Source organism: Carassius auratus, chromosome 48, assembly GCF_003368295.1.
Source record: "Carassius auratus strain Wakin chromosome 48, ASM336829v1, whole genome shotgun sequence".
In the NCBI taxonomy this organism is placed as follows: Eukaryota; Metazoa; Chordata; class Actinopteri; order Cypriniformes; family Cyprinidae; genus Carassius; species Carassius auratus.
The window spans coordinates 3,788,930-3,804,216 of record NC_039290.1 but is presented as its reverse complement, the minus strand read 5'-3'; the positions used below and the strand labels follow the sequence as shown (position 1 = coordinate 3,804,216).

Sequence of the window (15,287 nt, the reverse complement as noted above, 5' to 3'; positions counted from 1 at the left end):
ACTTAGCATTTGAACAAAGTACATAAGAAATGAACTGCACAATGGACTCAAAGAGAAACACACTGACACTGTAAACATGAAAACAATGTACTACTGGAAAAACGTGACATTTAACTTTGGATGGCAATGAGCACCTGAAAAAAAAAAAAAAAAAAAAAAAATCACTAAATATTTGTACTCATTGCAACCAAGAAAACAGCATCATCATCTCACATACAGTCTCTTAACAAACATTCATCATCTGGCATAGAGTTTCTTAGCAAACCACAGCGTCTCATTCTGTTCCAGACCGTCTCTTATCCAAGTTTTTAGGAAAGGCCAATAACCACATTGTGTCAAATGGCTCACATCACGACTCTAGCTTGGGAGAAGGAAGGCTTAGTTCTGTATCACGTTTCTCTCCAAGCAGCGGCATGGACTTATGGGGTCCCGAAGGCTTGTGAGAAGCTGTCCTAAACCATGGATTTGTCTGCTCTAACTCAGTCAAGAGATCACACGGTTCATACCCTAAGGATTAAAGTGAATATTACAATCACTGTATCTGTGCGTAGGCCATTGTCTTTCATGTTAATTTCATTACAAGGACCCAGCTGGCCCACCTGCTGACATAAGGAGAACAACGTTGAGGAAGGTTGGGTGTGGGGCTGCACATTAATTAATCAAAGTCCACCCAAAGTATGTTTTTCTGCATGCATGTTTTTCACTTTCTACAGGTTATCTTAAAGGTTTTTCCGTTTTTTTTTTTATTTGATTTTAGTATAACATTATAATACCATGCATATTTTTATTTATTTAAAGAAGAAACCAATCCAATGTGCAGTTGATATATGAGGTTTAATACCATAGAAAAGCAATAACAGTTTTTCAGTTAGTGTTTTCAGCTTGTTAATAATCACAATTAACAATTATGATTTTTGTCATAATCATTCAGCCCTAGCTGGGTGGTTCAAAATAATGAACTGTGTTTATATGCACATGCTGTCAGCACTGTTTAGCATTATACGAGATAAGCAAACACATGCTGAAATACTGTAAACTAAAGTGGTGTAACTGTTTAGTTATTTGGCCCCTGCGTGTGTGTGGGATTAGCTCCAAACACATGACTCCCAACCTTTCAACACAAAGCAACAAAACAAACCACACATGATAAAGAGAAAACTGAGAACAAATATCAGATTGCTCATTCAGTCAGTGTTTTGCCTTCTGTCCAGGGGCGTAGATTACGCGGGGTACGCGGGGGACGTCCCCCCCCCCACTTTTAATATCATGGAAATTCGTCCCCCGCACTTTTTCAGTCAAATGTGTTCGCATAGATGTTTTCAAGAGCTGGTGTAAATAAATATAGATTTAAACTCAAAGAGACAGGATAGTCTGCGCATGACCTGATATTTTATTCGGACCCAGAAGCGCTAAAAACTCCTGCAGTGTGTGTTTCATTAATCCTCGAAGCCGGAGCGCACTCTCGCGCAGAAAAGTCATATCAGGAAACTCCTAATATGGGCAACAGCGTCCAGCTATCGCTATATGAAAACAGTTGTTTTGACAGAGGAACAGAAACTTTTTGGAAAAAACGAAGACATTAATATACGATGGGGACAATATGTGTTTTTTCAAGTAATCTCCAGCAGGTGATAAATACAGTATATCAACAAAACAGTGGTAACTGACATAGATTTATTACAGTATAGAGACTATTCTGCCTTATTATGTGATAAATAAGTATTTGTAGTATATTTAAAAAAGTTGTTATTATTTGTTATTGTCAAGCAGTTATAGATTTCTAAGCAAAAAGCTAGAAATTAGAGAACAATTAAAGTTGCAAAGTACAGCAAAACTGAATTAAACTGAAGTAAACTGAAATATTTTTACTATACTATTTAAAATAACTGTTTTCTATTTGAATATATTTCAAAATGTTATTTATTGAGATTTTAAAGCTTGCTAAATAAAAGTATTCATATCTATAATTTCTTTTCCAAAAAATCTATATTTTTGAATGATATACTATATAATGTTGCAAAGGCTTTTTATTTCACATAAATGCTGATCTTTGGATCCTTCTATTCATCAAAGAATGCTGAAAAAATGTACTCATGTTTTAAATATTGATAATCAGCCTATAAGAATGATTTCATTTAACTGAAGACTGGAGTAATGATGCTGAACATTCACCTTAGATCACAGGAATAAATTACATTTAAAAATATTTTCAAAATAGAAAATAGTTCTTTTAAATAGTAAAAACTTTTACTGTACTTTGGATCAAATAAATGCAGGCTTGGTGAACAGAAGAGACTTCTTTAAAAACATTAAAAATCTTACTGTTCAAAAACTGTTGACTGGTAGGCTATAGATTACAGAAATGTTCTGTAATGTTTTATATTATATTGTAATGTGTGTTTGTATATATGTATATATATATATATAATTTCTGTCCCCCTCACTTCTGAAAAGATGGCTACGCCCCTGCTTCTGTCATTGTTCCTCTTTTACTGTCAGAGTACCACAGATCTGTATTCCACTGCATTACCTTTTGCTTGTTGTTTGTTTAGAGTGTTAATAACATTTTTCAATATCTTTCTTCCATTTTTAAATCCAGCAGGATTAAATCTAATTCACCTCTATTAGCCCAGCACTGTTTGTGCACATATTAGTAAAATCACCATAAAAGTACACTGGCGTGTTGTCATTCTCTGTTTTTGTTCTGCCTCCAGCCTGCTACTGGCAACAAATGTGCTATTATGAAGAACGAATCACAGTCTATCCATGATGAACAAAAAGACAATGATGTAGGTCAATATAACTGGCCTGAAAACAACAATAACCACAGAGTATTGCTGGACAGCTGGATTTAATCATGTTTTTTAGGATTATAAATTGTATGGTTTGTCTGAGCTATGGCCAATTTAGCTGTATAAAATGATCAGTTCATGGGTTTTCAAAATGGGACCTGGTGACCCCCAAAAGGCCACTTATTTATTAAAAATAAAACTAAAAATTACTGTTTTGTAATGAAAATATGTAGAAAAGTACTTCTTTTGGCACATTGAAGAGGTACTGAGCATGAATTAGTAATAATAGCCTACATCCACTGAGAATTTTGAATAAGGTGGAACCATATAAATGATTATTCTCTGAATAATCTCTCTTGATCAGACTCATGATTTACATGCCACTTCAACCTTTTAATCAATAATATGATTCTCTAAGCCTCTTACATAACTGGCATTAATCTCCTTAAATGGACCTTACTTGTTAATTATTGTACTGATTGCCACTTTAGCAGTGAAATGCAACAGGCTTTCCTCTCAGCTGGCTGCTTTGCATGAGCTGAAAGACTTTGCTTCATGAGAGGATTTAAAAGGACACGTTGCACCAAAATATTTTTGATGGGATACCGGCTAAGCTATTGTATGTTATACAGTCTTGTTGTGATATGTGGTCAATGCAGTGCCACAGCCGACATCAACATACTGCATGTTTACAACAGTCGGGTTCCTGTCGCAAAACCAATTATTTAGTGACAACTTTTCCTGGAAAATACAATGCACAGTGGGAAACAATAGGTTCAGCATAGTGGCAAAGGCAAAAAGATTCCATTTCACAACAAGAGAGCCTCTTTGAGTCTTGTTGTTTGTCCAGTTCACTGCGCCGTGAGTAGGCTTGACCCTCCTCTCCCACGGATAGTCTCTGTGTAATCTATAAAGCTATTGAGCTGACTTTGAAACTCTTTTTTTTCTACTGTTCTCACTGCACTCAACTGTAACAGCCTGAAGAGAAACACAAGAGGCTAAGATTTCACCAACAAGCTCGGAAAACTCCTGAGTAACAGCATCTTAATTCAGACCTGCAGAGCTAAAGCACTTAGACTGAAAAACATGATACAACTCGAATTCCTGGGCAGGAAAGGCGACCAACACTAATCTCCACTATTGGCCCACCTTATAGCAATGAAATGTCAAAACCTTTGCTACTCAAGTGCATTAGTTGTATTTATACCGTAATCGTAGCTAATTTGTGGGTAAAGAATAGGGCTGGGTGATATATCTAAGAATATGATCATGCACATCTAGTCAGTAAATTAGGTTCTGTGATTACCGCTAAATTGACATCACCTGTTTATAATTGGAGCTGCATTTAATATACAGAGCCGTAGATCACGTTCATATTCGTATTCATCAAAGGCGATTATAAACGCGATATTGCGTAGCTTGTCAGTGATCTACAGCTCTGTCTATTAAATGCCGCTCCATTTGAAAACAGGTGACGGCGATTTACTGACTAGATGTGCATGATCATATCTTTAGATATATTGCCAAGCCCTAGAAAAGAAGTCTCACCTGCAATTCACACCAGGCAACTTCCACCCAGGTTTCTGTGTCCAGGCCTTTGTAAACGGTTTTGAATGCTCCCCTGCCAAGCTCGATGTCAAATTTTAAAAAGCGGCCACTGGGTGAAGTGGCGACGGCCTTCATCTCGGCCTCTTCTTCCTGTTCTCTATCTCTCTCCTTCCCCTTCAGAGCGGACGTCGTAAGGCCGGTCTTATCAGGATCCTGCGTGCCATGAGTGCCATCCTCACTCAAGGCAGCCGAGGCACTGGCGGGTAACTGCTGGGCTCCGCTGGTAAAAACAGAGTCGGAGGCACAAAACTCGAGGTGAGGGGCACTATGAGGGGCGCTGATGGTTTCTTCCACCTCATCGTCCTGTTCGCATATCTCCACGCTCTTCCGGAAAAAACGCTTGTTCTCCCGTTTCCGACATGGTTCGTGGGCAGCTGGGGAAGAGGGCATGAAGAAGGTCAGAGGTTTGGCCGGCACCTCTGTTTCTTTACCATCCTCCACTCCACCACCTCCTCCTCCTGCGCCCCAAGCTCTCCTTTCCTGGGTCTGTGAGGAGGGGAAGTCAGATGGAGTGCTGTGAATCCTTTCTCTCTCATGGGCAGCCCTGTTCCCCTGGTCACTCTCCTCCTCCCTCTTTCCATCAGGTTTCTCTCCGGAGGATTCCTCTGTGGCAGTGGGCTCTCCCGGGTCCGTCGCCATGGCGATTGTCCTTTCCCGCTCCTCCGCCTCCTCCTCCTCCTGCACTCTGGCTCTGTGTCAGTCCCCGTCTCTCTCACTCTGTGATCAACCTCTCACCCTCTTATGAAGTTCCTCAGCGGTCCTTCCAGTGTTGCCAGCTGTCAGCAACAAGAATTACTCTCTCTTCTGTGGCTCTTATCTTCCAAGTTCCCTCGAGTTCACAGGAGTATCAGAGGGAGCTTGTTTTGTTAATATAACTGTGTAGGTTAATTCAGTTTTTGCTGTGTACTTTCCTTATCTCCATTTCCTACCTCGAGTGTCTTTTGGCTGATGACAGGTAAATGGCCTTCAGTGAAAGGGGGGGGGGGAGGGGGTCAGGTGTATCCTATAGGAGAAAAGCACAGGGTATCATTAATGAGTATCAGGTTTAAATAAGAGTATTCATTTATAATAAAAAAAATAGGGTCAAATTTATCATTATAAATCATATACAATTTGAAGTAACTTTAATTTTTTATACTAAATGAAAAATATAGTAATGTTATAAATATCATTACAATTGAGTACAGCAGTTTTCTGTTATTAATCTATATTTTAAAATAGCAAAGCTAAATTTTCATTAGGGATGCACCGGTTGACCGGCCATAAATCGGAGCCAGGCGGTTTTTGCTTAAAATACGTGATCGGCAATCAGACGGTTTTTGGTCTTTTTTTTGGCCGATTTTTCTGGAAGTGCACCCGCGTGCACAGACTACATTGTAATCATTCACTATCATGTCATTTGTGTGGAAGTATTTCGAAATCTGTGCGCAGGACACGGGCAGCCGTTTAGCACTGGAAGTGCAGAGCTACATGTCTGAGGCACAGATAGCAGGAATCAAACAGTCGACTGTGCAAAATAAGAGTCCCTTTCCTGCTCACTGAAGTTGCGTGAGCGTACTGTACCTGTCTGCGGCCTGCTCAAAAGCTGAGACAGTGAAGGGTTGTTCAGCACAACACCATGTGTTGGATGAGAAACGAAATGGACTAAACTGTGACAAAACTGAATTTTTTTTTTTGTAAAGTAGAATTGCATACATATTTGAAAAGCTAGAAGTAAACGTCAATTCTGTATAGGATGATTATTTTTATTTTGCCTTAAATTTACATCAACTTAATTTGATTTAAAAATCTATTTAAAAATTATATGTGGTTTCAACCCAATTCAAAAACAAAAGCTAAATGCTGATGTCTGAACCATCTATGTTTGTATTGAATGTAGCCTACTTACTGTGCAGTTACTGCTGTTAATTTCAGATGGTTATAGTTATTGTTTTAAATAGCCCAAAGCCAGTTTGGGCTATTAAATACAAAATAAACATCTTGTTTATGCACACTTTCCTTCATTCTTGTTAGTTGCTTAAAGAAAGAAAAAAAAAAGAAAAAAAAAAATATTCGTTATTGGAATCAGCCAGTTTGCTTGTAAAAAAAATCTTTATCGGCCATGAAAAATAATGTTCGGCGCATCCCTAATTTTCAGCAGCCATTACTTCAGTGTATGGTGTCATATGATCGATATATATCATTGCTCTTTTTGTTGTTTTTTTGATTGCTTCCACTGTCTTCATCTGTAAGTCGCTTTGGATAAAAGCGTCTGCTAAATGAATAAATGTAAATGTAATGATCTTTCATAAAGCATTCCAATATGCAGATTTGGTGCTCAATAAACGTTTCTTATTATTAGTGCTGATTATCAGTTCTGCTTTTCTTTCTTTCCTCGCTATTTTTATGGACACAACAATATGATCAGGATTGTGGATCATTGAAAGTGGGTAGGACTTTCAGCTACTGTTGAAGTCTATAGCACTGGACCTGCATTTTTCTCCTGAGGAGAGAAAAAATCTGTGCCTGTTCACAAACTGTCACTAAAAACTTGTCAAATGTGCATATTGCCGAGAACACTTAGAATAACTTGTGAGAATTAATAAATCCATTAAGGGGATTAGTAAGCCCATCTACAGTATATTCTAAACAAGCCAAGCGCCTTCAAACACAGGGGAGAGTAACTGATTAATCCAGTAATTAAGCCATCCAGAAGCAGGACGGGTACCTAGTGCATTGCAAATCAAAAAATTGCCAATAAATATTAGCCATTAAACAACTTAAGGAACAGCAGATTGTGATTGATTAATAATGAATGATGGCATTAAGGCCCTTTAGAGTTAAATAATTCAAAGGTAGAGTAGTTACAGGAATGAACATGTGTGACCACAACAGATAATCACTAAGGGATCATATGAAGTAAAAAAAGATTATTAATTGTAGCCAGCAGTATTGCCCCCAGATGGGGGAGCATTACAGCTTCTCATGTTTACAGTGAATCTCCATTGTTTTTCTAGTTGTGTTCTCCGGGTCTATTCAGATACCTCAACACCTGACACGGCCTCTCACAAGATTCAATGCTCCCTTTGACCCATAAAACCTACTTGTCCCTCCTATCACAAACACAATCGCTCTCTTTTTCTCTCTAATGACATCATTATCTTCAACTCTCCTCTTGTCATGCCCATCGGTCTTCTGGCAGGCCACATCCATCAGGTTAGTTTGCTAACAACAAGCTAATAATAACATGACTGAATCAGAGGTGGAAAAAGATGCTCCTCTGAATCTCACCGATATTAAAACCGAGAAAACAGGTTAGCCATTCTTTCCTGTTGTAACTGAAGTAAAGTGAAATAGCATTATGTTTCTGTTGTGCAGTAGTTCAAGTAGTTCAATTTTGTTTTTGCAAGAAACATCACTGATAGGTCTCTTTATGTTTTGCTTTTTTTATTTACTTATAGATTTCCTGAGGAAAATATCTTGAAATGCAAGTTTAGCTGGCAGCTCTGGTTCATCTAAAAACCATCTGCAGATAAAACTAAAATGCAAATTGAAAGATTAGATCTCACACCCCACACACAAAAATGCAAACATAAAATGAGGGGCAAAAGCAGGCTACATTCACATTAGACTAGTTGTACTAGCTGACATCAACCACTCCTCCTAAACTTCACAATCCCTCCATTCTTTCAAAGATAATGACATGAATAGCATGCTGGGTAACAAATGAAAGGCTTTAGATTTCATTTCTCACATGCAATGGTTCTGAGGATTCACTTGATTGACAAGAAAGGGAGTCGCAGTAGTCTAGAATTGGGCTACTACATTGCAATAAAATGTAAATTAATGAGAGAGCTGACTGTTGAGATATAAAAGGGCATGAAGCAACGACATCAACAACCCATGAGAGGAGGAAGTGCTGTTTTAAACAAGTTTGTTTGCCTGTGCCCTCAGGGCTAGGAGTTCCCGTGAAAACCATATAGACTGAATACAGAACGTCAGGCACATCACTCACACACTCGCTCACATTCCCAAACTCACTTCTGACACACAGGATTTAGATCATTCCCACATCAGCAGAATATGGTTGTCAGTCTTGTTTAAGAGAGTTTAATATGGTTAAGCACATTAGCACAGTCGGAACACATTTGTATTTATTAAGAGGTTTGACTTTCAAATTGTGCCGTGTGACAGACAAGAGCGAAATTCTACAATGACTTCACCTTAAGAGTCAACTGACAAGTCAATTGTTTCTAATTTATATATAAAAAAATAGGCCAAATATATATATATATATATATATTTAAAAAATGGGAACACTGATATGGACTGTCAAGCATTTTATAGGGGAAAATGTGTCAATATGTATTAAGTTGCACTATCCAATATTTTAAAAGTTGAGCACAAACCACATGGCAGTAATGCCACTCGAAGGATAAACAGAATTATTTAGTTTGAAAAAAACTCTATTCTTCAGTGTCACACGATCCTTCAGAAAATGTGTTGAATTGCTTTGTCGGTTGAATATTTTGTGGAAACCATGACACACTTTTGCAGTTTTGATAAATATAATCTTTAGAATAACAGTATTCATGTAAAATAAACCATTTGCAACATTATAAATCTTTATTGTCACTTTTGATCAATTTAATACATCAGTGATCAATAAGAGAGATTTTTCTTGGAAATATACATGACCCCAAACTTTAAGGTTAGTATATAATCAGTATATTTCAGTAACAAGACTGTAAAGAATTTCATGATTTCTCATGATTCTGCACTTCATTCACACAAACCCAAAGCACAACCAGAGCTGCTGCTGTCACTAGGAGCTGAGGCGGGTCACAGCTGCATATTTTAGCATGACTTTTATGCAGCATTTCACATATACAAACAAATTTGGAAGCAGAGATGCATCAGAGTAGCCTTAACTTGCCTATGTAATCTAGCATACAATGCTTTGGGAAAACCTGAATATGACAAGCCCAGTCACCTCTGACGATGTTTAGTTTGCTACATCAGCTCTGTTATTCTACATTCTCATCTGTCAGTGGAGCATGTGGGATTAATCATGCCACACGGTGTTCAACCTAACCCAGATGTATCGCTAATTTGAATATCAGTGTCTGTGGTTTAATCCTCTTTGAAATGTGTAAAGACTTTCTCTAGGTGGGTTTTTAAAGGCTTTTAAAGTGCATCAACTGCAGCTCACAGTAGACAGGATCTTCTTAAAAGCATCTGATATCACTTTCCTATGCCATACCCAGCTCTTCTTCAACAACGGCACAGCTAATCAGTGCACTGTGTTGTTAAAGCAATTTCTCTGTCTCACACACTCACTATGTTGTCCGCTCCCACAGAGCTCTGAAACTCCAAACACAACAGGCGCTACACAAAAATCGAGTCCTCTCTGCCTCTCCCAGTTTTTTCATTGCTCTCTTCACCGGCATACACACATTAATCCCCTGGAACTGAGCAGGCTCTGCTGATTTACCGAGGCAGACAAAGAGGGAGCCAGGGAATCTGTGTGTGTATGTGTGTGTTTAGCGAGGGGACAGACAGAAGGGTTTTGGGGGTTGAGCTATGATGAATCTAGATGAAAAAGGGTGGATAAAATGGAGGGGGGGGGGCTGTTCAGGAAAGGATTGTGAGTAGGGAGAGAGGACATCAAGGTTTTAGACAGCCAGTCAAGGGGGAGACAGATAAGGAGAGGGGTTTGTGTTGAAATGGGTGGGAAAAATGTGTGTGAATGAGAACAAGAGAGGAAGATATAGGAGGAGGGGGTTGCGCGCGCACACACACACACAATAGACAATAGACAAAATTCCACCACAACAAAACCAACTGAAGTTTGGCCATGTGGGAGGGGAAGACGTGTGGAGCAGAGTATGATGAGATCATCCAAAGTAATAAAACAAGAAAAGATAATAAATAAAAGTGTCAGACGTTGTTTGTTTCAATTGTAAATTGTGCAAAGTAAATAGAGAGCTTTTTAGTTAATGCTCAGACACCAAATTCCAACTTCAATCTTAAAGCAGTTGTTCTCAACCAGGGAGCTGGGGCCCACTAGGGGGCCTCAGTGAACTTCCTTGGGAACTTCCTTCCTTGAATAAAGGCTGTGACATCTCAGACCTGAAAAATGATGGCTGATTGGAAAATGAAGGCTGTGACATCCCAGACCTACAACCAACAACTAATCCTCCCGAAATCTGACTGTGTTGTTGCCTGGGCTAAAAAGTTGTATAAACACAGCTAAAAGCCAACTACTACGTGTGTTCGGCAGTTTCGCGAGATAAAGTAAATTTCTATCTATTTCAGCAGATGGCAGTAGTCTACATTCACCATTCAAAAAGAGAAAACAAAACTCGGAGTGTGGATATACAAACCATAAACAAAACAGTGCTAGCTTGCAATTTTGAATATGAATCATGTTGATCACTTTCTTCGGACCAGAGAGCCGTGTCGGTATGAAAATATACTCCTACTGGAATCCTCAGGTAAGACAACAAAACTATAAAAGCATGTGTGTGTCTTCATGAAATGAATGCATAGAAAATCAAAGTGATGTGTTTTACCAACAGGCTGAAACAGATTAAACATAATGAATTGGCCAAAACAGGGTTCCAACTATTAACAAAGGTGTGGAACACACTGCAAAAAACTCTGACTGACGCTCAATGACAGCACAATGTTAGGAGATGTCTTGATGTGTCATGCCATTTAGACTTACAATTAGTTCTATTTAATTACATTAACAATGTTAACTTATTGCTAAAAAGTATATGTCCAACCTTAAACTGCTATCATATTTAGTGTTTATTTGTTTTTATTAAAAGTACCAGAGGTAAATATCAAATTAGGGGGAGACTTGAAGTCAAAAAGGTTGATAACCACAGTCTTAAAGAGACAGTGTACCCAAAAATGAAAATTCATTTTCACACTTTCATGTCTTCAAGTTGACCACAATAAAATAAAATAAATGCCTAGCTTATTATTTTTATTTTTTAAATCTATAAAAAAAAAAGGAGTCAAAGAGCTCCATTATTTTAACCCCCCTGACTTGCATTGTATGGACAAACACAGTTGAAACATTCTTCAAAACACTTTCTTTTGTGTTTTTCAGAAGAAAGATATTCATGAAGGTCATTGGTGAGTAAATTATCTGACTTTTCTTTAGCACACTGTTTTTGTTTTAAAGCATCAGGATGTGCAAATAGCAACAAAGTCATTTTAAACTGGATCCTAAAACAAGTGGTGTGTCTTGGATTACTGAGGTATCTACATAATTGTACAGTTTGCAACAGAGTTAAGTGACAGTTCATCCTGAGATGAAAAGGTCATTTCACAGCACAAGAAAGGTGTCTCTACGATCATCCGTTCTATGTCATTTCATTCTGATTCTAAAGGCAAAAAAAAATAATCAAATGTATAATTTGAGATTGTGAGTCTTTGCACTTGCTTTAGGCACTGATGTAAGTAGACTGGATAATTTGCTGTCACAATTGATTTCTTTTTAACCAATCAAATCTATATGCATTCCTCAACCACAGTCTACTGAATAGAAATTTCTAGGAAAGGGGGGTGTGTTATGATTCACAATAACAACGGCTGTAAATTCAAAGTCTTTCTAAACCTAACTCAACACACAAAGCACTCTTTTTAAAGTAAAAATAAGCTCTGACCAAGAACATCATCAAGACTGTAAGAGTTACTAAATGAAACCTGGGTGCTTGCAATATTTCAAGGTGTTGATTACAGCGAAGTGACAGCTGGAGTCGAAGGTATAAAGTTTGACCTCCTCATCCCAATAAGTAACAGCCAAGAAAAACATACACACTTCGGTGCAATCTAGGTCAAGCATGTGAAAGTGAGTGTCACTATGGTCACAGAGGGTAGGGTACACAGTGAACCAGAAAAGAGACTAGATACTGCCTATTACTACTTTCTCTTTGTTCAGTTTTTGATATATTCTAGGTGGGACCAGGCTAATTAAAGCTTGCCATGATGAACAATGGATTATACATAATAAGTGGCTTACTATTGTGTTTTTGAGATTTATGTCAAAAGTAAACTTCTCTTGATTTATTCTTTCATACAATATGGGTCAGATTATCACTGAAGCTAAGGGATTTTAAACTACACTTGTACATTAATCACTGCTCACTCCCCATCAGCATAGATCGCACAGATACACAAAGTTGCACACACTAATGTTCACGAGTTTGGGGTCAAAAAACTTATCCAAGGGACATGTTCAATTTATAAAAAGCGACAAAGATATTTCTAATGTTACAGAAGTTTTCTACTTGCAAATGTTGTTCTTTTGAAGTTTTAGTCAAAGAATCCTGAAAAAGTAAGAAGAAGGTTTCTTGAGCAGCAAATCAACATAACAGGATGGTTTCTGAAGGATCATGTGACACTGAAGACTGGAATAGGCCTGATGGCTGCTAAAAATTCAGCTTCGCTATCCCCGGAATAAATAACATTTTAAAATGCATTAAAACAGAGAGAGCGAGAAAAAAAAAAAACGGGATAACACCTCTTTCAATATAAACATTCAAAAATGCTTATGTGGCATAACGGTGATGTCATGTCAAAAGAGATCCATAAAACAGAGTATCGCTTTAGACCCTGATGACTGACTTTCAAAGTCATTTATGTTTTTTTTTTAAATTTTTTTATCACATATCACATACTTTGACTTAAAAAAAATGCAGGGCAAATCAGATTGGTTCAAATTTAGTAAAATGTAATAAAACTAGGTAAACCCACTAGATAGTTGATTAAATTCATGATTTGTATAAAAAACTATTTAGATATATTTTTTAAATATTCTGAAAATAATAATGGTCACATTTATTCTAGGTCCACGTACCATGTTTTGACCAATTCATTTTTTGATTAAACCACTCGACATTTTTTTGTCGAGTGTCCACAAATCAAAACATTTGTAGAAACTGACATTAACCATTTTTCAAAGAACCTGCCACTTTAAACTAAAATTTTCCGATTCATCATCTCAGACATCCTTATTAGACTAGTCACTGACCCAGGTTACATCTCCGACAACATACGAGTTAAACAAAGCACCAAAGAAAGACAGGTAAAGGCAACTACTACAAGCACCATCTACTAGCCACTTCACCGACCAAAAGTGTCCAATGCCTTGAGTTAAAAAACATAGCAACAGAAGACACGGCAGCCACAAAAATACACAAACGTGTGCTAATGAGGCTGCAACTCTCAAACTGAAGCACCACCAGTCGATAAATTGATAATATGCATAAGAAAATCCGTCAACTGCAGCTTATGACAAAATACAGACAGATAAGGGAGCAAACGCCCGTCTGAGCTGCATATTCAGTCTTCATTTACATTGATTCGGTTAGCAAGACGGATGAAGAATATAAAAGACCATATCAATAGCAGAAACCTGCTCGGGATCAGAAGTAAAAAGAAGACTAAGCAAAGATCATATATTGGTTGTAATTTTGCTTGTCTCGTCCATTGCCAACATCTATTTCAGCACCACCGTGTTGTGTTAGCATCTAAGCTATGTTTGCCTGGGATTCCTGTATGTCTGAAAGACATATACAGCAACCTAAAGGTGTGTTTTATTTAACAATTTATATCTATAAAGACAGGTCATCTAAATATCAAGAGCTAATGATTATTTAGCAGAACAGTCAAAGGGTCCTCACCGGTGTGCGGCATCCTCTGTCGTTACTGAAACAGAAACAGCTTGTCGAAAGGTCTCGCTTGCTCCAATTTATGTCAAAGACTCAACAGTTCGTCAGCATCTCGTTGGATAAACGCGTAATTTGTCGTGTAAGGTTGCCGGTGTTTAACGTTACTCCTTTTCTTAGACGAGCGCTTGGTTTTCTTGTTTGAGCGGCGTCGTAAAATCCTGCAAATCCGCCTGGACACATCATCTGTTAAAAAACATTGCTCTTCCTTTGCGCGAGATTGTCAGCACACCTTTCCGCCGGTGAATGTAACGTCAGCGTATTCACATATGTGTATTTGACATAATTTACAGAGCAACGTCCGTCGCTGCGGCGCTCAGTCGAGCACAAATCGTTTCTCCTTTTTCGATTAAAGAAAGAGACGCGTGCTCCAACTATGCGCGCCGCCGCCTTCTGTCTGACGACGCGAGGTCGCGCATTGCCCAGTAAATATCTAATTAAACAATGAGATTTAAGCATTCCAATATGATTGATTTACATTTTAATAGGGTTGTTAGTTATTAGGATAAATAATGTGTTTCGGTTTTTCTATTCATAGCCCGATCCTACAATATCACTTGGCAATTCATGTAGCCTTAATTATGAAAATACGTATTTAATGTAATATGCGGGATTATGTATAGACATTATGTAGACTAACTAAAGCATCAAATGTTTTCTTTTTATTTGTGTTCGTATTCTAACTAATTAGCCAGCTACTCAGCGCAATATTTCAATATGACAATAAAGCAGGATTATGGTACAATGAATACATTACTGTCTGAGATGTACTCATGTTAAACAAGGATATCTCCACCTGTTTTGTTGCTACTTAAGGATATCTCCAAATATTAGAAGTTATTTTCGATACCAACTATTTGTTTCACTATTTCATGGGGATTTTTTTGACAGAAATATAGATATATCTAAATAAAACTAACAAAAGTACTTGTGAGTCTTGAATAGGTACAAAGTCTGACGTGTTAATATGTGATTCACAGATCCCCATACAATTATGACATACTTTGCAATTTACAACCAATAACAATTGAATAGACTATTGAGAAAGTGTCTTGTAAATGATAATGTAAATAATACTGACTAATTTAATAGATACTAAGCCTACTGTAGTTATCAACAAAAAAGTACAACATAAAAAATAGTTAGTTTTAAGAAATCATAT

The 15,287-nt window shown here is 37.6% G+C and overlaps 1 protein-coding gene across 1 annotated transcript; it reads right to left on the bottom strand.

The window, feature by feature from the left end:
* Window positions 1-348: 348 nt before the first annotated feature.
* On the bottom strand, window positions 349-14,492 carry LOC113065552 (serine/threonine-protein kinase WNK3-like). The gene is made up of 3 exons (XM_026236884.1): window positions 14,081-14,492; window positions 4,341-5,403; window positions 349-507 (listed from the first exon to the last, which is right to left on the bottom strand). The coding sequence occupies exons 2-3, from the start codon at window positions 5,037-5,039 to the stop codon at window positions 484-486; spliced, it is 723 nt and encodes a 240-aa protein (XP_026092669.1). The 5' UTR covers window positions 5,040-5,403; window positions 14,081-14,492; the 3' UTR covers window positions 349-483.
* Window positions 14,493-15,287: the final 795 nt, after the last annotated feature.